Source organism: Mandrillus leucophaeus, unplaced genomic scaffold, assembly GCF_000951045.1.
Source record: "Mandrillus leucophaeus isolate KB7577 unplaced genomic scaffold, Mleu.le_1.0 Scaffold770, whole genome shotgun sequence".
Taxonomy (NCBI): Eukaryota; Metazoa; Chordata; class Mammalia; order Primates; family Cercopithecidae; genus Mandrillus; species Mandrillus leucophaeus.
In genome coordinates this window covers 610,197-636,110 of record NW_012108364.1, presented here as the reverse complement: position 1 = coordinate 636,110, position 25,914 = coordinate 610,197, and the positions used below count along the sequence as shown (strand labels likewise).

Sequence of the window (25,914 nt, the reverse complement as noted above, 5' to 3'; positions counted from 1 at the left end):
CCATGTTCTCTGTGTGTCTTTGTCTTTTGTGTGTTCTTTCATTCTCCACCACCCCCGGCACGGACCCCAACACTGCCCAAAGCAATTTATAGATTCAATGCTATTCTTATTAGACTACCATTGAGATTCTTCACAGAGCTAGACAAAACTACTTTAAAATTCATATGGAACCAAAAAGAGCCTAAATAGCCAAGGCAATCCTAAGCAAAAAGAGCAAAGCTGGAGCCATCACACTACCCAACTTCAAACTATACTACAGGTCTATGGTAACCACAATAGCATGGTACTGGTACAATAACAGACACATAGACCAATGGAACAATAGAGAATGCAGAAATAAGACCACACACCTACAACTATCTGATCTTTGAAAAATCTGACAAAAACAAGCAATGGGGAAAGAATTCCCTATTCAATAAATGGAGCTAGGATAACTGGCTGGCCATATGCAGAAGACTGAAACTGGACCCCTTCCTTATGCCATACACAAAAATTAACTCTAGATGGATTAAAGACTTAAATGTAAAACTCAAAACAATAAAAACCATGGAAGACAACCAAGGTAATACCATTCAGGAAATAGGCACAGGCAAAGATATCGTGACAAAGATGCCAAAAGCAATTGCAACCAAAGCAAAAATTGACAAATGGGATTTATCTAAACTAAAGAGCTTCTGCACAGCAAAGGAAACTATCAACAGAGTGAACAGACAACCTATGAAATGGGAGAAAATTTTTGCAAACTATGCATCAAACGAAGATCTAATATCCAGCATTTATAAGGAACTTAAACAAATTCACAAGAAAAAAAAAACATTAAAAAGTAGGTAAAGGACATGAACACTTTCAAAAGAAGACATACATGTGGCCAACAATCATATGAAAAGAAGTTCAACACCACTGGTCATTAGAGAAATGCAAATCAAAACCACATTGAGATACCATCTCAAGCCAGTCAGAATGGCTATTAGTAAAAAGTCAAAAAAAATAACAGAGGCTGGTGAGGTTGTGCAGACAAAGGAAGGCTTATACACTGTTGGTGGGAGTGTAAATTAATTCAACCACTGTGGAAGATAGTGTGGCAATTCCTCAAAGACCTAACAATAGAAATACCATTTGATACAGCAATCCCATTACTTGGTATATACCCAAAGGAATATAAATCATGCTGTTATACAGACACATGCACGTGTATGTTCATTGCAGCACTATTCACAATAGTGAAGATATGGAATCCTAAATGCTGATCAGTGATAGACGGATAAAGAAAATGTGGTACATATATACTATGGAATACTATGCAGCCATAAGAAAGAACAAGTTCACGTCCTTTGCAGGGATATGGATGAAACTGGAGGCCATTCTCCTCAGCTAACTAACACAGGAACAGATAACCAAATACATCACATCCCCACTTATAAGTAGGAACTAAATGATGAGAACACATGGATACACAGAGGGGAACAACACACACTGAGGCCTATCAGAGGGTGGAGGATAGAAAGGAGGGAGAGGATCGAGAAAAATAACTAAGGGATATAAGGCTTAACACCTGGGTGATGAAATAATCCATACAACAAACCCCTAAGGACACAAGTTTACCTATGTAACAAACCTGCACATGTAGCCCTGTACTTAAAATAGAAGTTAAAAGTAAATAAAGAAATAAAATGTAAATTCTGCTGGAAAAAAAAAAGAATATGATCACCAAAGTTAAAAGGCAACTTAAATACTGTTCCACCTTATTATGGATTTAAAGTCATCCAAACATCCAAATTATCTAAAGGACAAGTAACTTAAAGAAGGCCAAAGATATAATAGTCTTGTCATTTTAGGTTTCCATAAGTCATATATCCGTAAGACAAAAAAAGTATAACTCACAACTGGCCTAAGAAAAGTGAAAGTAAGTAACTGATTCATGTTTTCTTACCAATACAGAAGTAAAGGTTTTAAAACTTCAGGCTGAATATTTCTTAAATGCTCTTCATTCCACTGTGATCCATCTAACAGTTTAAATTTTGATAAGATTTCTGCAGAAAGGTAGTAATCTCCATTGCTCACTAGATAGCATTTTTTCATCTTCTCAAGATGTCTGAAAGAAAACACATTTCCACATATACACACACACTGGTGGAATATTCAACTACCAAAATGTTTTCACTTCTGAAATGTTTCAGACAAGTAATGAACTATCTCAAAACCAACACTGAGTGTCAGAGGTACCCAGAATTTTTGTGGAGGTAAAGATACTTCTCACAGTTATGGAAATGGGAAGGGTATTTGTGACAAGCTGAATAAATCACCTTGCAAAGATGTCTATGTTCTAATCTCTAGAACTTGTGACTAAGTTACATGTCAAAGGAAACTCTGCAGATGTGCTTAAGTTAAAGACTTTAAAGAGATCTCCTGTATTATCTAGATGGTCCCATTGTAATCACAAGGATCGTTCTAAGAGAGAGACAAGAAGGTCAGCATCACAGAGAAAAATGTGAGGATAGAGCAGAGGTCAGAGAGAAGATGCTGTGCTGCTAGCTTGGAAGATGGAGAAAAAGTCCATGAACCAAGGCCTTCATTAGATGGAAAAAATAAGGAATTTGTTTACCCCTAGAACCTTCTGACTTCCAGAACTGTCTGAGAATAAATAAAACTCTGTTGCTTTAAGTCACTAAGTCTGTGGTGATTTGTTACAGCAACAGTGGGAACTACAGTGTTGATCCTGAAAAACCTATGTTGGCTACTTGCATGTAACTACCCTGACATGTCTTCAAAACTGGTAATGATCAATCAGGTCACGCTTCATAATCAACCATTTAGTGACCTCTGCTCTTATAGCTATATACAACAATGAGCTTTGTGATCTGAATGTCATTAAAATAAGTGGAATAACCCAGTGACTAGTATATACTCAGTCAAACCCTTAAAGGAAATTGCAATCTACTATAGTTGGTCTGCTTCAGAGCAGATCAGGAGACTAAAGACAAGTTAAAGACTTTCCTAAAACAGGGTTCTCTTTTCTTCAACTTACAGTAATCTAAAACATATAGAGCTGACCAAACAAAGACCTGAGCCCTATCAGACCTCCAAGAAGTTCTCTAGCAGAGAGACTCATCCAGATACCCAGCTACCTGGCATCCAACCAAAGATTATGGAATTTGTTAACCAAGCAGGCTACTAGGGAGAGTAGGTGTCTATTTTATGCTAGTGTGGTTATATAACTGATAAATTATTTTATTCTATAAAAATTATACATCCTTTTAATGTTATAAAAATGAAAATAGAATAATTAATTTGAAAGTAGTTATAGAATGTATGGGCAGAAACATTATGCAAACCCAATTAACTGTTATCATTAGTATCTGAAAACTATGAAATCAGAAAACTAGTGTGATCAATATTACTATTATAATAAAATAAGTTTTATTATCATTCATTCCTCCAAGAGTAAAAAATTACATTTTTAAAAATTTTCTTTGGGCTTTCTCCCTGTGCTAAATAACCCAAATTAATATTCATAATTTGTTTTTAAAACTATTGAAAAATAAAAAAATAGAATTACCTTTGATGTCTTCCATGGTCCTTAAGAACTTTTAACCTCTCAATATCCATCCATAGCCACCAATATCTCTCTCCCAATGTACCTTTTATAAATTTCTTAAATCTTTCAAACTCCTTTCTATTGCCAATGTCATAAGTCCTATGAGAAATACACCAGTCGGCCCTGCTCTCTGGTCCAGCGCTCTCACTCTTTGAACTTAAACTTGTTTGTTCTATCTCTTCTGACCTCTCCTTTGTAGTTTGAACTAATTCACTTAAAAAATTCTTGCCACGAATGGACTCAAAACAATCATCAAATGACACTTTTGTTATATCGTTGAAGTTTATATAGTCTGGGGTTTCTCCAACTGGCTTTCCAACAATTTGCTGAATTGCTCCTCTCAAAATAAAGTATACATAGGAGCTTAAAAATTCTTCACATGTTGAGAAATGCATTGTCAGGCTTTCACCAACATCCTGTTTCTTTTCAAGGTATACTCTCAGAAGAGCTTGAGAAGGAGTGTCTTGTAGAGATACAGACACCTCTTCTTCTTCTTCTCCTTCTTCTTCTTCAAATTCAGAAATCAATTTGGTGGTTTTAAATGGGTCCTTTTTTGTCCTAGGGTGAACTCCATCATCAAAGATAAAATTCTCTGTATTAAGTCATAAAAGACTATTAGATTAGATATGAATACAAACCTTTCTTATTATTAAATAGATGCTATAGAGCCAGAACATCAAATGGGTTTATCATAGGTAGTGACTGCATGGACCAGTGTCTTAAGAAGGATTCTGGGCCAGTCACGGTGGCTCATGCCTGTCATCCCAGCACTTTGAGAGGCCGAGGTGGGCGGATCACTTGAGGTCAGGAGTTCCAGACCAACCTGGCCAACATGGTGAAACCTCGTCTCTACTAAAAATACAAAAATTACCCAGGCATGGTGGCGTAGTAATCCCAGCTACTCAGGAGGCTGAGGCACAAGAATCGCTTGAACCCAGGAGATAGAGGTTGCAGTGAGCTGGGAGCACACCACTGCACTCCAGCCTGGGCGATAGAGCAAGACTCTGTCTCAAAAAAAAAAAAAGAAAAAGAAAAAAAAAAGAAAGAACAGAAAAGAAACAAAAACGAAAAAAAGGAAGGATTCTGAGGTTACGTTTGGAACCAGTAGAAAAAAAACTGCCACTGGGAATTAACCTTGTATTCCCTGGATTTGGAAGAAAAGAATGGTGGCAGATGGACTAAATATCTGACATCCCTGACACACAGAAGATATTTGAAAATACATTATGTACTTTTAAAATGTAATATTCCAGACTAATATATAAATGTCAATACATAAGCACCAAATCTATTAAGGAATTAGAATATGTATACTAAATGATTATATGTGCTTTGATATTTCATGCTGTATGATAAAAGAAAATTCACTACCATAGATTGAGACCATATACGAACAGACCAGAACTGGAGACAATAATAGCAAGTTTTAAAATTCACCATTTCATTAAAAGATTCAATTACTATCAAACTTACAGTTTATCATTAAAGTTACAAAATGGCACGAGATACTTATGAAGGTTTACAAAAGGATTATTTGTATGCTTTTTCTAAAGATATAGTATTCAGCTCCTATTTTCTCTTTCAAAAATCAGTGACATGTCTGATGTTAGTGCTTTATTTCACATAGTAAATCTACCCCTTGAATTGCCACAGATCAGCTAACTGTTGTCATCCATGCCCCATTCTCAATGACCATTTTCTCAATTACCACAGTTCAAATCTCAATGAACTGGAAACATTTCATTACAATTTTTGTTGCTAATAAATTCCCCAATATTGAGAAATTAGACTTTGTGAGAGGATGCTGGACGTACACTCAATCCCATGGAACTGAAGGGAGGATGTTGCAGAGAGCGAAGCAGGCATTCCAGCTCACCATCTCCTGCCATCCTTCCTGTATACTATTTTTATCTCTAATTATCTACTTCAATATTTTGGGAAAACAACAAGAAGCCTATGAATCCAACTATTTTCAATTGGGGAGATTATTTTCTTCTTTACCTAGACTCAGGTTCAATTCTAGGGAATCCAGATTTAACTTCCCCAGAGTCTGCGTATAGTTCTTAAAGAGATTAGTTAGGAACTGTAAGTGAATTCCTGAGTTCTTCTCCTGAGTCATCACACCTAAGTTTTTTTCTCTAACAATATCACAGTTAATAACTCCCATTTCTGGAAGATTCCTTTTATTTTTATGAAAAGTCAGTATAGCCACAAAGCTTCCCAAAGTAGAAATTTATATGCTTTTTAAGGTGAAAAATAATCTGAACTTAAAAACAGAAAGAAAACTCAATTCCCATCAATAACTATTTTATTTTTAGGAAGAGAAAATTGTTGTACCCACTTTATTGCAAAGACTTAACAAGAATTTGTAAACTATGATAAGAAATAATGACATTAATTGACTGCATATTAGGTATCAAGCACCAGGCCAGGCATTTCCTATACATTTAGTATATATCATTATTCTAATCTTACAGACAAGAAAAGGCAAGGCTCCAAGAAGTGGAAAAACTCATCAAACATCACACAGCGAATAAATATCAGAGTTGCATTCTAAACCCATCTCCTTTTCACTATACAAAGTTGTCTCTCAAAAAACATAGGAAGTGCAGTGAGGCAAAGGGTATGTGGATAATTTTTTCTCCCCAACCACTAACTACTGTACTGTAAAATTAGAACAAACAAACAAAAACTTAAAGAGAAGTTCTAAAGTCATTCTTGTCCTTTACTGCTTACCAGAAACAGATGAAATAGCTGGTGATTTAAGTTTGTTGTAGGGTACACAACAGGGTAACGAAAAGGTTGATACTGTTTGCTGACTTTGTTTTGCTAATGCAAACCAATCTTTTGTTTGAGCATAGGAAGCCTAGGAAGAAGGCAGCATATTAGTTTAACATATGATTAGTAGTATTGCTCTGATCACAAACCTGGAAAAATCATTATAATAATATTCAACTTGCACAGTACAATATGTAAAGTGAAAATTATCTCATGAAGGAAAATAAAAGTATACTCAAAAAATTCATTAGCTAAGAGGAAACTGAAGGAAATTTCAAACCAGATTTTTTTTTTTTTTTTTTTGTATTTGATAACCAAAGGAAAATATGTGTCCAATACTTACAAATTCTCCACTCTCACTCTCAGGCTATTGTTGACCAAAGGCATGAAACCCTACTTCCTGGATTCACTACAAATTCATGCCATCTGACTTCAACTTGGCAGTCACCAGACCCATCAATCCTTTTGCTAGCTGCTCCCCTTTACAACTTTCCCAATTACTTCAGGTACCCTATTCTGTCTCACCTGGCTCAGTATTTTTAACAACTGCTCCCCCAGTATGACAGAGACACTATTCTTAGTGCCACTGGACCCTCTCCAAACTCAGCTGCCCCTTTGCATTAGACTCAGTTTTCACAACTTTGCTTAGATTGAATGCTTTTTGCACACTGATTCCTAACTCCATCTGTCCCTAACTGCAGCATTCCATTTTTCCTTTCCTTTGTATACCCCTGAACTAGCCAACTCAATTCTGAAGTTGATCCTTAGCTTCTAGAACCCCAGCCCTAAGAAGCTCCTATCCTAGCCTTCTTGGGAAGATTCCTCTGCCTGCCTCTCTCTGTAATGTCTTCTTTTATTTTTACTAGAGAATCCAAGTTGTTCAACAAGAGCAGAGAAGGGAGTGTTCAACATTCCTCTCATTTCTCATTTATCCAACTGAATCAGCTGGTTGGTCAGCACTTAGCCTAAGAAACACTTGGAGAATAGGTACCTCAAATGGAAGAAAAATTACTCCCTATCTATTATGCAGAATTAACATGGCAAGTCAAGCCACATAAGACGACCAAAGCAAGACAGAGAAATGAGAGGTGGCAGCTATGCAGTCACCATCCCTCTTACAGGTGAGGTTTCCCAGGTGCATAAAAGCTTTCAAAGACTAACTCACTTTTGTTCCCCTTTTCCTTTAAAATCAAGTTATTTATTAGTAATTATATGTTCATCTAACATATAATTATATGTTTACCTAACATATAATTATCGAGTGACTACTTTATCCTAAGCAATAGCCTAAGCAGGAGGCCAAAATAATTAAGAAACGTTCAAGGAATTGAGAGAGACCAACATACAAGGTCCTTGCTATTTCAACCGCAAAAAAAGAATGAGGGAGTAGAACACAGGAGAGAAAGAAGTCATCAGTCAGACTTCAACATCTTTAACATAATTATTCCACTTTATATATTTTTTGGGGGGGAAGTGGAGACAGAGTCTCATTCTGTCATCCAGGCTGGAGTTTAATGGTGCAATCTTAGCTCACTGAAACCTCTGCCTCCCGAGTTCAAGTAATTCTCCCGCCTCAGCCTCCCGAGTAGCTGTGATTACAGGCACCCATCACCATGCCTGGCTAATTTTTGTATTTTTAGTAGAGACAAAGTTTCACCATGTTGGTCACGCTGGTCTGGAACTCCTGACCCCATGATCCGCCCACCTCAGCCTCCCAAAGTGTTGGGATTACAGGCGTGAGCCACTGCACCCGGCCTATACTTTTAAGAGATGGGTCAATTGTTTTTTAGATGGTATAACTTAAGGCTCAAAGAAATATTACCAATTATCATGAAGATTAATCCCTATGTATAGTCATGACATAAATAATGTAAACATCCAAGAACTCTGAATCTGCAAAATTCAAAGGCTATTGAAAAATGGTAATATATAGTTAAAGTGGCTATGTGGTGGCTCATGCCTATAATCCTAGCACTTTGGAAGGCTAAGGTTGGAGGACTGCTTGAACCCAGGAGTTCAAGACCAATCTGGGCAACATAGACCCTGTCTCTACAAATAATTTTTTAAAAATTAGCCAGGAATGGTGATGTACTCTTGTGGTCCCAGCTGGGAGGCTGAGGTGGGAGAATTGCTTGAGCCAGGGAGGTTGAAGCTGCAATGAGCCATGATTGCATCATTCCACTCCAGCCTGGGCAACACAGTGAGATCCTGTCTCCAAAAAAAAAAAAAAAATTTGTGTGTATATATATATAGTGTTAAAGTTTACTCAAGTGAATACAAATGAGTTTTTTCATCTCAGAAAATACCAAAAGTAAACTAGTTTGGATTTTAACTCCCTTATATTTACTTAAATTCACATACAGCAAATCAGAACTTATTCCCCTAGATTGATTCTTCCCTTTACATGTTTACTGACCTTGAGTACATATTTTTTAGGACATTTCCAACATTTTTATAGTATATAAATTAAGGGAAAAAATATTGCCGGGCATAGTGGCTCACGCCTATAATACCAACTCTTTGGTAGGCTGAGGTGGATGAATTGCTGGAGCTTAGCAGTTCAAGATCAGCCTGGGCAACATGGCAAAACCCTGTCTCTACAAAAAATACACAAAAATTAGCAGGGTGTGGTGGCATATGCCTGTAGTCCCAGCTACTTGTGGGTGCTGAGGCAGGAGGATCCCTTGAACCTTGGGAAGTCAAGGCTGCAGTGAGCTGAGACTGTACCACTGCACTCCAGCATGGGTGATAAAGTGAGACCCTGTCTCAAAAAAGAAAAAAATACTTAAAATCAGTGTAAGAGAGAAGAAAAATGTGCCTTAAATACACCACAAAGCATTATTCAGTGGAAATAATGGAACTGGCATAACTGTAAATGTTTTTGACAAATACTGCTGATAGAAATGCTGAACTACAAAATTAATAGGAGATACACAAGAAAAAAAAAGTTCAAGTAAATTTAGCCTATCCCAACACAGAAGGCAAAGAGGCTGCCTCTTGTATGATAATTTTGATCAATTGAAAGTGCCTTATTTGCAAGTAAGCCTTAAGGTTTAAAAAAAAAAAAAAAAATGGAAGTGCCTACCCAGAATACTGTGTTGTAAAGAATCTGGAGCCAAATCCTAGCTCAGCAGAAAAATTTCCACAATTGATTAACAAAGTCTGTCATAGGGAGTAGCAGCACAAGGGCTACATATTTGCCATTCCTAATTTTGTATAGAACTGTGTATTAGAAGTATAGTTCCAGATACAAGATCTAATAATTAGAGGCCAAAGATCAAACAACAGTTCTTACTACATTATGACTCTCCAAAAGGATATTTGATTCTAGGTTAAATCTCTTCAAATGCTCTCATACACCCTCACATTTCTCTAATCATGGATGACAAATTTATTTGATAACAACCTTACAGTAACACATTTTACTACTAAGGAATAACCTAGAGAAAAGGAAGGAAAAGACTCAATTTATCTTTTTGTACAAAAGTAACAGAATCCAAATCATAGCAATTTTGTAATGAACAATGAAACCATGGATATAATTCAAGTTACCCTTGCTTCCCAGGTGACACTGCATGTTCTTCAACCTTGCCTTTGTCTCTTTAGACACATGAGGATAATATTTCTAACTACATTTCAAATTAAAGACAGCAGAGCAAATTAGTTAGCATAAATCTATAAGAATTATTGCTAAATCTGCTTTACATGTATTTGAAATCATTTTTTCTGTTCAGGTAATACAAATGCCTTAAAATAAGAAGTTACAGCCAGGTGTGGTAGCTTACGCCTGTAATCCCAGCACTTTGGGAGGTAGAGGTGAGTGGATTCCTTGAGTCCAAGAGTTCAAGACCAGCCTGAGCTACATGGTAAAACCCCATCTCTACAAAAAATGCAAAAAAAAAGTTAGCCGGGTGTGGTGGTGCATGCCTGTAGTCCCAGCTACTCAGGAGGCTGAGGTGGGAGGATCACCTGAGCCCGGGAGGTGGAAGCTGCAGTGAGCTGTGATCATGCCACTGCACTCCAGCCTGGGTGACAGAGTGAGATCCTGTCTCAAAAAAATATATGTATAAAATAAAAAATAAAATCAGAAGTTTTAATGAAGCGCTAAGTCATGAAAAAATACTCATACTTTTACCTCACCAAGTGATACATAGAACTTTTTCATAATTACAAGATTATCTTCTTCAGTGGCAGGAGGTGGTAGACTGGGTGGTTTTTTCACGATCCAGGGAGAAAAATTTGATTCTACTGTGAAATTCATGCCGGACTTGCTCCATCTTACTTGTGAGACCAATTTGGCTAACCTGCATTTTAGGAATCATACAAATTTAAAACAAGTTTCAAATATAGCAGAATTCAGGGAAAAACCTAAAATTTTATTTTATGTATTCAAGCCAATCTCCTCTCCTCACTTAATGATGATTTTCTTTGGCTCTGTTAAAATTAATAGCTTATTCATAAAACCACTAATTAGTTAAGAATTATTTATTTTAATTGATTTTTATTTAAAAATGGTTGTTCAGAGGTCAAATTTTAGGTTCTTACATGTTAAAAGTCAGAGAACATAAAGGAAAACTTGGTTCTGGACTATAGCATTCTATGTTTTTCATGTCACACTAGTTTTCATTGTTAAACACTCTGCACCTAAATACCGTTATCACCAATAGATAATTTTTAAATTATGACTGGTTGGAGAGGCTCATGCCTGTAATCTCAGGTTTTGGGAGGCCAAGGCAGGAGGCTCTCTTGACACCAGGAGTTCGAGACCAGCCTGGGCAATACAGCAAGACCCTGACTCTACAAAGAATTTAAAAGATTTGCCACACATGGTGGCACACAGCTGTAGTCCTAGCTAATTGGGAGGCTAATGTATACGTATTTAAAAATACATATATTGATGGGACTATAATACCTGTATTCAAAGTAGCAATCACTTTCCAGAAATGCTGGAAGTCTTTCTTTTTTGATCCACTTAATACCTTCTTCACGACTGAGACACTACGAGAAGAAAAAGAGCAAGGAAAAGAAGGTCAAAGAAAATCACTTTTAGGATGATTAACGCTTAATCATGAGAGCAATAATGACCTCCAGCTGTCAGCAGGAGCCCTACCCCTAGGTCTTCTATTTCCACTAGAGAGATCAATAAACCTGAGCCACAAATGTGAGGCACTTCTTGCCTCTGGTACGTTTTTAATTCTCTTAACAATTCTATATCAACTATATAATGCCTCAATTTTTACAGATTAACAAATCGAATCCAGAGAAGTTAAGTAACTTGTTGAAGGAGGGAGAATGAGGGGGAAAAAAAAGCCAATGAATCTCAGTATTTTCAGTCATAAAATGGGTTAAAAATAATCACAAACAGAAAAAGAACCACCAAGAAAACTTGGTAAGGCCACCAAGGTCACTGCAGGCCCCTTGTTCATCAAGTTTAAAAAAATGTTTTAACTGTTTAACATCTCCAGGCACTCTCTTACAGATAAAAAAGTTAATAATGATAGTAGAGTGTTACAAATGCCACAGTGTAGGCTTCTGTGGGAGCCCACAGAGACATTTAACTCAGAAGAGGTTTCCCACAAAACATGCACTTCACTCTTTGACCCGAAGCAAGGCTAGCTAGGTTGAGCAGGGAAGCAAAAGAGGAGACAAACCACAAGTGTAGCGGTATTAGGTCACAGGATGAGATTTAAGGGATGGAGAGAGAAAGGTTGCAGAAGTAGGCAGGGTCATGACTGCAAAAAGCGTTTTAAATAACATTAACGAGTACAGATTTTATCTTGAGGTTGTGAGAGCAATACAGAATTACTGAATTACTGAAGAGTTGCTGTTGTTCATCCTAAAATACTTACTGTTGATTCTATTTTTTCTTGTATTCACTTTTTCCAGAATTCTAAATAATATCAGTACCTTGGACACAAAACATATGTTACTAATAAATAAAACAATCTCAGTGAGGTAAATGTGTTTGCATTTATGTGGCTTCCATGGACAATCTAAGGTGATAGTTTTGCTGTGATATTGCATAAGAGTTAACACACAGACCATTACTAACTCTAGTGAGGAAATTGAATGTCCATACAGTAGTGTTGCTGACATCTAATGTGCTGATGCTCATGAGGGTGATGTGTGCTCATCATTGCTGATATGTGCAGAAGTCTTTAGGCATTCAGGATTGGAACATCAAATAGTTTTCTTCTATTCAGCAAAAAAAAACCATATTCATTTGCCTTCACCAAACACTATCTTCTGCATAATGAAAGAATAGAAGAAAACCATGGAAATAGCCAGCACCTAATCAGCAGCACCTTGTTGACAGTCTCACTGCTTATCAGTGAGATCTGAAGGACATTTGGATCTTAGAAAGACTCTCTGCATAGGCTACACACTGACAACCATGCAGGACTTCTGAACTCCCATTAGCGCTACATTCAATGTATCACAGAAAGATACCAAACTACATATAAAGATCCACATGAATCCTTAAAGAATTCTATAAGGTTGTCAAAGTAGTCAGTTCATTCAAAACCAATTTGCTGAATATTCAGCTAGTAAACAGTTTACCTATAATTCATCCTCTTTTGAGTGTTTTTGTACCTATTTGACCTAAAAATAAAATGAATAAAAAAGTTTAAAAAGAATAAAATCAAAAATTGAAGAAAAGTCTTTAGCCAAGCTGAAAACAAAACTCTTCGTGGTTTTAAAAAGTAACTAAATATAAAGACAAAAAACATACAAGACAATCCTGATCAACCATAAAATAACTTAATAAATACGTATAAGAAACACAAAAAGAATCTATCTAAGGTTAAATTATTTAAACCTTAAAAAAAATTTCCGTAAGTTGGTTAAGAAACAGAAAGGGATGACCAGAATGTTAAGGGAAGATGACTTTAGGTAAATCAGTACAGAACTATTTCCGAATAGCCATACGCAAGCTGTTTAAAGTGTCTACAGAATTGGATTAATAAAAAATTATATTTAGATGTACAAGGCAAACACATAAAGCATGGCTATCAGTCAGTAGATCTTATTGGTTAGATTTATTGAGGTATAAATTACATACAGTGAAATCCACCCTTTTTAATACAGTTCTGCAAGTTTTGACAAATGCATATGATCATGTAACCAGGACTACAATCAAGATACAGAAAAGTTCCAACATTCTCCAAATTTCCTAATGCCACTTTGTAGTCAGCAACTCCGTCCAACCCTAGGCTCTGACAACCACTGATCTGTTCCACAGTTTTGCCTTTTCCAGAATGTCATATAAATAGAATCAATATAGTATGTACTTTTGATTCTAGTATCTTTCATTCAGCATAAAGCATTTAAGATGTATCTATGTTCTTTCATGTATAAATCATTCTTTTTTGTTGCTAAGTAATATTCCACTGTATGTATATACTACAGTGTCTTTATCCATTCACCAGTTAAAGGAATCTGGAAAACTTCCAGCTTTTGTGATCATAAATAAAGCTAACTGTAGACATTTACATGCAGGTTTTTGTGTGAGTATAACTTTTCATTTATTTTGGGTAATACTCAGGGGTAGGATATATAGGCAGTGATATGGTATGGATATTTGCCTCCTCCAAATCTTGTACTGAATGTGATCCCCAATGCTGGAGGTAGGGCCTCATGGGAGAGATGTCATGGTCATAGGAGCGAATCCCTCATGAATGTCTTGGTGTCCTCCCCATGGTAATAAGTGAGTTCTCACTTTGTTAGTTCACACGAGACCTGGTTGTTTAAAGAGCCTGATACCTCCTCACTCTCTCCTTTGCTACCTCTCTTGCCATGTGATATGCCTCCTCCCTCTTTGTCTTCCACCATAAGTGGGAGCTTCCTGAGGCCCTCACCAGAAGCAGATGCTAATGCCATGCTTCTTATACAGTCTGCAGAACCATGAGCCAAATAAACCTCTTTCTTTATAAATTGCCCAATTTTGAGTATTCCTTTATAGCAACACAAATGGACTATAGGTGGTATGGTATATGTTTAACTTGGAAAGACGTGCCAAAATGTTTTCCAAAATGGAATTCTCACCAATGAGAATGGACTTTTGAGTTGCTTCCACTTTTTGGCTATTATGAATGATGCTGCTATGAACATTTGTATGTAAGTTTTTGTGTGAACATATGTATTCAATATTCTTGAGTGTATACCTAGAAGTGGCATTTCTGGGTAATTTGATAACTCTTGGGCTAAGCTCTAAAGAACTGCCTAATATTTTCCAAAGTAGCTGTACCATCTTACAATTGCACCAGCAGTGTATGAAGGTTCTAATCACTTCAAATCCTCACAAACGTTTGTTATTATTTGCCTTTTTTAAAATCATAGCCATACTGTTGGGTGTGAAGTAGTGTCCCATTGTGATTTTGATTCCATTTCCCTTATGACTAATGATGTTGAAAATCTTTTCATGTGCTTATTGTTTATCTTATTTGGAGAAATGTCTATTCTAAACCCTTTGCACATTTTTAAATTGGGTTATTTGTCTTTTTATTTTTGAGTTCTAAGAGTTATTTTTATAGTTTAGATACACATCTTTATAAAATATATGATTTGCAAATATTTGCTCTCATTCTGTGGGTTGTCTTTTTACTTTCTTGGTAGTGTCCTTTAGAGCATGAAAGTTTTGATTTATCTTTTTTTCCTTGTGCATTTGGTGTCATATCTAACAAAACCAATGCATAATCCAAGGTTATGAAGATTTACACCTGTATTATGTTCTTAAATAGAATTATCTTTTTTGCATTGTTGGATTTAATTTGCTTATTTTTTGAGGATTTTTGTGGTCTGTGTTCATGAATGATGTTAAGTTGTAAGTTTTTCTTTTCCTTCAAATTCCTTCATTTAGTTTTGGCATCAGTGTAATGCCCATTTCATAAAATGAATTAAAAATTGATTTCTTTTGTTTTTTGTATAAGTTTTTATAAATTTAAGGTTACTTCACTTCTAAATGTTTGATAGAATTAAACAGTGAAGCCATCTGAGCCTGGAGTTGTCTTTGTGGAAAGACTTTAAACTGTGAATCCAACTTCTGTAATAGATGTAGGACTACTTAGATTATCTATATCTCCTTCAGTGACCATTGATAATTTGTGCCTTTTAAGAAATATGTGGGCCGGATGCAGTGGTTCATGCCTGTAATCCCAGCACTTTGGGAGGCCGAGGTAGGTGGATCACTGGAGGCCAGGAGTTCGAGAGCAGCCTGGCCAACATGGTGAAACCCCATCTCTACTAAAAATAGAAAAATTATCTGTACATAGTGGCATATGCCTATAATCCCAGCTACCTGGAAGGCTGAGGCAGGAGAATCGCTTGAACCTGGGAGGTGGAGATTGCCGTGAGCTGAGATCATCCCACTGCACTCTAGCCTGGGCATCAGAATGAGACCCTGTCTCCAAAAAAAAAAAAAAAAAAAAAAAAAGCCTATTTCGTTTAAATGTCATGAGTTTATAGACATAAAATTGTTTGCAAATTCTCTTTTTTTTTTAAACTGTCTCTAAAATTTGTAATGACATCCCCTCTTTCATTTCTGATATTGGGCATGTATATCTTCTCTCTCTTTCGCTTCAACATTCTGGCTAAAAGTTTACCAATTTCGTTGATTTTTTCAAAAAACAAGGCTTTATTTTAATTGATTTTTCTCTCTTGTTTTTCTGTTTTCAATTTCATTGATTCTGTTCTTTATTTCTTTACTTTTGGTTTAATTTTAACTTAATTTTTCTAGTTTCTCATAGTGAAAAGTAGATCGTAGATTTATTTAGTCTTCTCTATTATAGGCACTTAATGGTACAAATTTCCCTGTAAAGACTAATTTAGTTGCATCCCACAAATTTTGATATGTTATGCTTTAGTTTTTATTCAATTCAACATAATTTTTAATTCCCCTTGGGACTTAGTCTTTGACCTATGAATTATTTAGGAGTATGTTATGCAATTAAGTATTTAAGGATTTTGTTACTCATTTATAGTTTAATTCTGAAGTGGTCTGAGAACACAGTTGGCAAGATTTCAAATCTTTTAAGTTTGCTGAAATTTATTTTATGGCCCAAAATATGGTCTATTTTGGTAAATATTCCCAGTGCACTAGAGAAAAAAATGTTGTGGGATAAACATCCACTGTTGTGGGACAAAGTGCTCTGTAAAGATCAATTAGATTTACTTGGTTGTTAGTGTTTTTCAGAACTTCCATTTCCTTACTGATCTTCTATCTTTTCTATCAGTTACTGAGAGCAGTGCTTTAGTCTCCAATTATAACTATAAATTTATCTATTTCTCCTTTCAGTTCTATCAGCTCTTGCATCATGTATTCTGAACCTCTGTTGTTAGGTGCATACATATTGTGAGTTGTTAAGCTTTCTTGGTGAATTGACCCTCCCCCTTTTATCATTATGTAATGTTCCTCTTTATCCATGGTAAGATTCCTTGTTCTAAGGGCTGCTTTGCCAGATATCAATATAGTCACTCCAGCTTTCTTTTAATTCACAGTTGTATGGTATACCTTTTACTATCCTTTTCACTTCTAAACTATTTATGTCTTATTTTTAAGGTTAGTTTCTTGTAGACAGCAAATAATCACAATTTTTAAAAAATCATCCCTGACTCTGGCTTTTACTTGGGGTGCTTAGGCCATTAAATTTCATGTAATTATTGGTGTATATTATTATTATCATTATTTTTAGAGATGAGGCCTCACTCTGTCACACAGGCTGGAGTGCAGTGGCACCATCATAGCTTACTGCAGCCTCAAACTCCTGGGCTCAAGTGATCCTCCTGCCTCAGCCTCTCAAGGCTCTGGAATCAAAGGAATGACACATCATGACAACTCAATATGATTAATTATATTATTAGTCATATACATTAATTATATGATTAAGGTGATATTAATTATTGATGTGGTTTGTTTAAAATCACTACTACCATTTTCCTAGTTGTTTTATTCTTTATGTGTCTATATTCTTTGTTTTTTCCTCATTTTCTGTCTGCTTTTCATTTAGTACTTTTTAATTCCTTCGATCTCCACTACTGTTTTTATTTTTATTTATTTTTAGTATATTTTTGGGACAGGGTCTCACTTGGTTGTCTAGACTGGAATGCAGTGGTGTGATCACAGCTTACTGCAGCCTTAACCTCCCAGGCTTCGGTGATCCTCCTACCTCAGCCTCCTGGGTAGCTGGGACTACAGGTACATGCCACCATGCCTGGCTAATTTTTTATTTTTTGTAGAGATAGGGTTTCGCCATGTTACCCAGGCTGGTCTCTAACTGCTGAGCCCAGGCAATCCACCTGCGCTGGCTTCCCAAAGTGCTGGGATTATAGGTGTGAGCCATTGCAGCTGGCCTGTTTTCATTACTCATGCCTCTTTTTAAAAACTTCCAAATTGGTGCCCTAGTTTTATAATAGACATGCTTAATTAATCAGTCTACCTTCAAATATATCAAATAAGATCATCTAAATCTTTCCGAGAAACTTGTGTCAAAGCACATAACTCAAGAAGCTCCTAAATAGCTTTTAACAATAAATAAATAGGTCATAAAGACCTCCATACAATTAAAAATTTCTATTCACTGAAGGAAGTGAATAAAACAATAAATATTGTCCCACCTAGTAAAAAATTTTTAAACTAACTTTTGATGAAAGTTAAAGATAGAAATTATTTCAATTCAGTAACAGAAGAATTGAAGAACTTTCAGGCTAGAGTAAATCTATGTCTTAAATGTTAGACATACTTCAGCCTAGTTATACTAGACATTTTGAATCACTGTGAAATAGTATTGTTAAACATTCATTATTATTTTCATTTCATCCATGCAAGAAACCTAAGTAGTAGGTAGTAAAGGCCTCATCCAACAGATGATGAAAATCAGACTCATCAAAGTGACTTGTACACAGAGTCAGTAAGCAGAGGAGCCAATATTAGAACGCAGGTTTTCTGACCTCATGCTAAGGAGACACAATCTAGAAGCTGAAAATGAAATTTCAGGCCAGGGAGGTCAGAGCCACACAGTACAACTTGAGGGTCAGAAGTCTCAATTCCCAACTGCTTGACAGGATTGGTTCAAAACCCAAATGAAATACATTGCCTATATATCCACATTTTCCACCATGCATCAAAATTATAAAGGATACTTATATTTATATGACTCAAAACTAACCTAATATTCAAATATTCAAGGTAAATTACATGAATCTTCTCAAACTGATAAGTGAACATCAACAAAACTGCTAAACTAGCCATTAGATTTGAAGAGTGCTTAACAAATACTATGTGTACGTACAACACAGGTTAATAAATGTAGCTACACTTCAAAAAGGGAAGCCTAAGGAAACTCATGTTGATTTCACCAAAGGCTTTATCCATCTAACAAGATAAAACAGTATACTTTCTTACCATAATATTGTAGTTGACATTAATGGTCTCATTTTCATCGGAGGCATTCATTTGAACAGGTTTAACCTCATTCTTTCCTTTCCTTACAACATCAAAAATGGGATTTCGAGGTTGCTGGTTTTGTAGAATTTTTTTCAGTTGTTTTTCCAGAAGTTGTGGAGCATCATTAACTACTTCAAAGACTCCATAATCTGCATTAAATCTAATTGCCTCCGAAAAGGTCTGCAATATAAATTTGTGGAAATTAAAACATTTTTTAAACCTGAAAACTCACAGTCTCTAAGAAGACTTGTGGTTTACATACATGCATGCATACCTCAGAGTTTTGTGTTTTTAATCATTCCCTCTTCCTTTTTAGGACCTAGGAAATCCCTTGGGTAGAGGTCAGGGAACCCACTGAACTCTTCCTTGCCAATGTACTTATGCCACGAGTAACTGTCAGGGTATGCTATGGCAGAAATTCCCTTTGTATGAACATCTTACCACTGTGATTATTTGAAACTGGACAGAAATATATACCTGGCTTTACAAAGCTATGTTATTCTCTTAGAAGGGGGTGGATCACTAGGGAGGAATGAGTAAAGGAAGAAATAATGCTCCCACTGTCTTTCATCCTTAGGAGCCATGAAGGCTAACAAGCTCCCTTGTCCAAAAGGACAAATTTAAGTATAATATGCTCTTCAGTTAAGACTATTTCAACACCATCCTTCGCGCTGTGACAAAAAAAGAGAGAAGAAAATAACATTTCTGAGGTTTTTATCGGTAATTCTAAATGCTGCCAACTTTTATTTAAAGCCAGTCAGTTGATATACAATAGTCAGGAATCTTGAGTTTGAATGCCAGTTTGCCAATAAGTAGCTCTGTGACTCTAGGTAAATCACTGAACATCTTTGAGGCCTCCACTTCCGTAAGAAGTAAATGGTGAATTGGCCATGTCTTTTCCCATTTGTCCTCCGAATCTTGAATCAGGTCCCTTTTTCAGAATATTTGTTTATTTTAGGGTACCTTCAGTGAACTGACTATTCATGTAGATTAACTTATACATGCTTAGGCGAGTGGTAGAAGACATCAAACTCTTCCCCTTGGATCAGTAAGTGTTCTAAGTAGAACATTAATTCAAATTTTACTACGGGATTGCTAGATATACTATAGTCATAATTTAATAAGCGGTAGAATTTCATAGTAAAATTGGAACTAGAAGCATGTGTATATATATATTTAAATTTTAATGTCAGATAATATCACATCTATAAGGTCTGACTATCTCCCCTACTGAGGAATTAAAGTACATGGATGATACAGTTCAAGACGAATATCAGTCCACAGTCTCAAAAGCCTTAGGACTAAGAGTTTCTCCCAAAATGATAAATATTGCTCAATGAGTAAGAACGAATTAGCCATAAATTACATATAAAGTCTCTTCAATAGATATATTTCATTAGTTGCCCACTGCATCTGTCTTTCAAAGATGGGATTCAAACAGGCACCATTTACCTAAATGACATAAATAGTATCCCTAAACTATGCTATTACTAAACTAAAGAGAAAAAAGAGTCTGCTGATATCACAGATCAGATTTATCTGGTTGGAGAAAGGAAATTAATTAAACTTGGTAGAGAATGACATCAAATATTAATGTGGGTAGGAGAAATTAAGCTGTATAAAGTGAAAGACCATCTGGAGAACATTTCTTCTAGTTCTGAGTATACATGGAACAAGAGAACAAGCTTGACTTCTAGTGTTTACCTTTCTTTTTTTTTTTTTTTTTTTTTGCCTCCTATCCTCCGACCTGGTATAGCCAGAGGAACACAAAGCTGTGATAATCTAAAGCAAAGAATGTTAATTAGTTAGTTCAATGGATAAATAAAACATTTCCTACTAACAAAGTAAAAAGTGCTCAAGTAAAAAAATTAGGAGGGACTGTTGATACCCTAAGACCCTAGTATCAATCTTACTCAGTAGTAGTGAGTAGTTAAGGTATAGTTGGCAGAAATAATGAAGATGATAAGGACTATTTACTGAATGTCTATCACATGCTAGGCATGTGATGGACACTTTTTTTCTTTCCAACTTTTATTTTAGGTTTAAGGGGTACATATGCAGGTTTGTAACATGGGTAGATTGCATGTTGCAGGGGTTTGGTGTACAGATAATTTTGTCACCCAGGTAATCAGCATAACACTCAATAGCTAGTTTTTCAATCTTCACCCTTCTTCCATTCTCCATCCTCAAGTAGGCCCCTACAATAGTAGGTCTATTGCTCCCTTCTTTGTGTCCATGCGTGCTCAATGTTTAGCTCCCACATACAAGTGAGAACATGTGGTATTTGGTTTTCTGTTCCTGCATTAATTCCCTTAGGTTAAAGGTCATGATGGACACTTTAAAAGCACTCTCTTGAATACTTCCACATTCCTGACATAGCTCTTCACAAAAAACTGATGGTAGGGATGGCTAAGTGATGGTCCATGGACTCAGAGCTATAAAGTGCTAGACGATCAGGGTTATGGAAACAAGTCTCTCTGGTCCCAAAGACAGAACATTTCCTCTTCTTTAATACACATAAAGTTTCTTTATTACATATAAAGTTTATTCATATATGACAAAACTAGTGTGTACTGACCACTTCTCTATGCCAAGGACTCTGCTAAGTAATAATCCTATGAAGTTAGGGTAGCTTGGATTCAAACAAAGCGTTTTGATTCCAAAGCCTATACTCTTATCTACTCTGGTTCTACTAGTAAAGGCACAGAAGCATGAAGCAACATGGTGTATGTGGGTAACTCTACGCAGCCGGATTAGAACAAGAATAGCCGTAGTTGGAATAGTTTAAGGAACAGAGAAGAAAGACTTGAAGTAGATAAGGTAGTATAACCACATCACGAAAGGCTTTGCATGCCATTTCAAGAAGTATGGGCTTTATCTTAACCCTCTAGGAAACAGGGAGACATATGAACATCCTAAGTAGGAAAGTAACATAGTTACTTCTAATTTGTGTTTTAGAAAGGTTCTGCAGCGGTTTGGAGGATATAATGGTTGCTTTCCAGCTCATGAGCTGGTGCGGTGGGCTGCTCACATTCCACAAGCAGAACCATCACCACACTCTGGGGAGATTGGCTGTTACCGCAGAGCTACTGCTATCACATCACAAACAGGTTTTGTGTAAAAATTACTAACTCTCTGGATGGGACACTGTCCCCGTCACACGCGGGGGCTAGGGGAGGATTTAAAGCAGGTAGTTAACAATTACTTTTGAGTTTTTTTGAGACTGAGTCTCGCTTTGTCCTCAGGCTGCAGTGCAGTGGCGCTGTCTCAGCTCAGTGGCGCGATCTCAGCTCACTGCAACCTCTGCCTCCTGGATTCAAGCGATTCTCTTGCCTCAACCTCCCGAGTAGCTGGGACTACAGGCACACACCACTAAGCCCAGCTAATTTTTGTAGTTTTACTAGAGATGGGGTTTCACCATGTTGGCCCGGATGGTCTCAATCTCAGTCTTGACCTTGTGATCCACCCATCTTGGCCTCTCAAAGTGCTGGGATTATAGGCGTGAGCCACTGTGCCTAGCCAACAATTACTTTTATATTTAACATAAAATGCACAACTGCAGCTGAGAAAGGCTAAATGAACCCTTCATGGCTTTACAGCAAGTCCCCTAATGAGCTTACAACAGAACTCCTGAGTTATGACTATGCAACTGCTCTAAACCTAGAACTGACCACATAATTTCTTTTCTTTTTTTAGACAGTCTTGCTCTGTCGCCAGGCTAGAGGAGTGCAGTGGCACTGAGAGGTGACAACGTGCTAGCAGCCCTCACTCTCAGTGCCTCCTCGGCCTCGGTGTCCACTCTGGCAGCACTTGAGGAGCCCTTCAGCCCGCCAGGGCACCATGGGAACCCCTCTCTGGGCTGGTTGAGCTTGGAGCTGCCTCCCTCTGCTTGTCGGGAGGTGTGGAGGGAGAGGCGTGGGCGGGAACCAGGGCTGTGCGAGGTGCTTGGGGGATCTGGTGGGTACGGGCTCCGGGGTCCCTGCACACAGAGGGGCCAGCAGGCACCGCAGGCTCAGGGCAGTGAGGGGCTTGGCATCTGGGCCAGCAGCTGCGGAGGTTGCACCGGGTCCCCCAGCAGTGCCAGCCCCCCAGCGCTGCACTCAAATTCTCCCCGGGCCCTAGTTGCCTCCCCACGGGGCCCTAGCTGCCTCCCCGCGGGGCAGGGCTGGGGACCTGCAGCCAGCCATGTCTGAGCTCCCCCCTGCAGTGGGCTCCCGTGTAGCCTGAGCCTCCCCCAGGGGCACCACCCCCTGCTCTGTGGCGCCCAGTCCCATCACAGCCCAAAGGCTGAGGAGTGCAGGCGCCGCTGGGGACTGGCAGGCAGCTCTGCCTGCAGCCCCCCTGCAGGATCCACTGGGTGAAGCCAGCTGGGCTCCTGAACGGGATGGGGACTTGGAGAACTTTTATATCTAGCTGCAGGATTGTATGTGCACCAATCAGCACTCTGTGTCTAGCTCAGGGTTTGTAAATACACCAATCAGCACTCTGTGTCTTGCTCAGGGTTTGTAAATACACCAATCAGCACTCTGTGTCTAGCTCAGGGTTTGTAAATACACCAATCAGCACTCTATGTCTAGCTCAGGGTTTGTGAATATACTAACTGGTACTCTGTATCTAGCTAACCTAGTGAAGACTTGGAGAACTAGCACTCGGTGACTCTGTGTCTAGCTCAGGGTTTCTGAATACACCAACTGGTACTCTGTATCTACCTAATCTACTGGAGACTTGGAGGACTAGCACTCTGTGACTCTGTGTCTAGCTCAAGGATTGTTATGTGCACACATCAGCACTCTGTATCTAGCTCAAGATTTGTAAATACACCAATTAGCACTCTGTGTCTAGCTCAGGGTTTGTGAATACACCAATTGGTACTCTGCATCTAGCCAACCTAGTGGGGACTTGGAGAACTTTTTCATCTAGCACTCTGTGTCTAGCTCAAGGATTGTAAATACACCAATCAACACTCTGTGTCTAGCTCAGGGTTTCTGAATACACCAACTGGTACTGTGTATCTACCTAATCTAGTGGAGACTTGGAGGACTAGCACTCTGTGACTCTGTGTCTAGCTCAAGGATTGTAAATGTACCAATCAGCACTCTGTGTCTAGCTCAAGGTTTGTAAACACACCAATTGGTACTCTGCATCTAGCTCACTCTATCTAGCTAACTAGCACTCTGTGACTCTGTCTAGCTCAAGGATTATAAACACACCAATCAACACTCTGTCAAAATGGACCGATTAGCTCTCTGTAAAACAGACCAATCAGCTCTCTGTAAAATGGACCAATCAGCAGGATGTGGGTGGGGTCAGATAAGGGAATAAAAGCCGGCTGCCTGAGCCAACCAGCGGCAACCTGCTTGGGTGGCCTTCCACACCATGGAAGCTTTGTTCTTTCGCTCTTTGCAACAAATCTTGCTGCTGCTCACTCTTTGGGTTCAAGCTGCCTTTATGAGCTATGTGACACTCACCACAAAGGTCTGCAGCTTCACTCCTGAAGCCAGTGAGACCGTGAACCCACCAAGAAGAACGAACAACTCCAGACATGCTGCCTTTAAGAGCTGTAACACTCACCATGAAGGTCTGCAGCTTCACTCCTGACAGCAAGACCACAAACCCATCAGAAGGAAGAAGTTCCAGACACATCTGAACGTCTGAAAGAACAAACTCCGGACACAGCATCTTTAAGAACTGTAACATTCACCGCGAGGGTCCGCAGCTTCATTCTTGAAGTCAGTGAGGCCAAGAACCCACCAATTCCAGACACAGCACAATCTCGGCTCACTGCAACCTCCGCCTCCTGAGTTCAAGTGATTCTCCTGCCTCAGCCTCCCAAGTAGCTGGGTGCCACGACACCCAACTAATTTTTCTATTTTTTAGTAGAGACAGGGGTTTCACCATGTTGGCCAGGATGGTCTTGATCTCTTGACCTCATCATCCACCCACCTTGGCCTCCCAAAGTGCTAGGATTACAGGCGTGAGCCGCCGCACCCAGCCATGTAATTTTAGTTAAGACTTATTGTGGATGCTGTGGACTGGCTCACTCAGGATCCACTCCAACCTCCTGAAATGCAAAACCTGGAAAAGTAAAAACCTTATTTCTCAGACTCCCTACAGCTACAATTTCATGTGTGATTTAGGTTGTGCTACTCATATGCACTTACAAAAGTACTTGAATTCTGAATGGAGTTCATAGGGAAAAAGGCAGTGTATTCATTCTGAGGAAGAAAGTGTATGTAAGTACATGAAAGTGAGGAGAGGAACTGGTCAAAAAAAAGTACTTTATAGAAACAGCACAGTAAAAACAACAAATGGAAAACTGGAATTATGTTTATAATAAAATGACATGCAATGTTTCTATTTATTATTTAAAAAGAAATGTGAATTTATATGTAAAAATGTTTATACTTTTTAAACTTAAGAATTTCTTTCTGTGGAATTAACTATAATGGAACAGAGATCTTCCTGGGATAAAAAAGTATTTTTGCATTTGAAAAGCCATGCATTAGCTTAGATCTTGGAAGGTCCTTAAAAGTACTATGATTCTAAGATGATAAAAGTGGCAAACAACTGTTTCAAAGCTTCTCTCGGTAATTCATTTTACCAATAGCAAAATGTTTGAATTACCAAGTGCCAATTATTGCCCTAAACATAGAGGATACAAACATGAATAGAACATTATTTCTGCCCTTGAAGGAACAAGTACATGATCTTTCATTTTTGTCTATGATGAAGAGTCAACAAAATGCCGAAATAAATTAAAACTTGTGTAAATGCAAATGGCAAGGGGAAATATGTCTCCAGTGACAAGGGTAGTAATACTAGAATATTATGTTTGGTCTGGTTATCATACTCTTAAAAGAGATTTGGCTAAACTAGAAACTATCCAGAGAAAGATAAGCAGAATGATTAAAAATGGAAGAAATGTTGGGCAAATCACTTTGCCTTTCTGAGGCATATCAGTAAAAAGAAGTCGTAACTAGATAAACCCAAGGTGCTTTCCATGTTTGATACTCTATCGGTCCATGATGGACATTCCAGGGAAAAAGTCTATATCTTCTGCTCTTTAGTAAGATCACCTAGCTCCATTATTCCTTTGTTA

General features: G+C 37.8%; 1 protein-coding gene across 3 annotated transcripts in view; it reads right to left on the bottom strand.

Moving 5' to 3' along the window:
* The window catches only part of RGS22 (regulator of G-protein signaling 22), a 170,060-nt gene that overhangs the window by 122,636 nt on the left and 21,510 nt on the right, over nucleotides 1-25,914 (bottom strand). Inside the window, exons 4-9 of one of the 3 annotated variants that reach the window (XM_011966731.1) lie at nucleotides 18,774-18,995; nucleotides 11,286-11,371; nucleotides 10,509-10,677; nucleotides 6,332-6,461; nucleotides 3,557-4,187; nucleotides 1,931-2,092 (exon numbers count right to left, since the gene is read on the bottom strand). In XM_011966731.1, coding sequence (XP_011822121.1) covers nucleotides 1,931-2,092; nucleotides 3,557-4,187; nucleotides 6,332-6,461; nucleotides 10,509-10,677; nucleotides 11,286-11,371; nucleotides 18,774-18,824 — 1,229 coding nt within the window. In that variant the 5' untranslated portion in view covers nucleotides 18,825-18,995. The remainder of the gene's footprint in view (nucleotides 1-1,930; nucleotides 2,093-3,556; nucleotides 4,188-6,331; nucleotides 6,462-10,508; nucleotides 10,678-11,285; nucleotides 11,372-18,773; nucleotides 18,996-25,914) is intronic. The other 2 variants (XM_011966732.1, XM_011966733.1) reach the window with 2 other exon arrangements.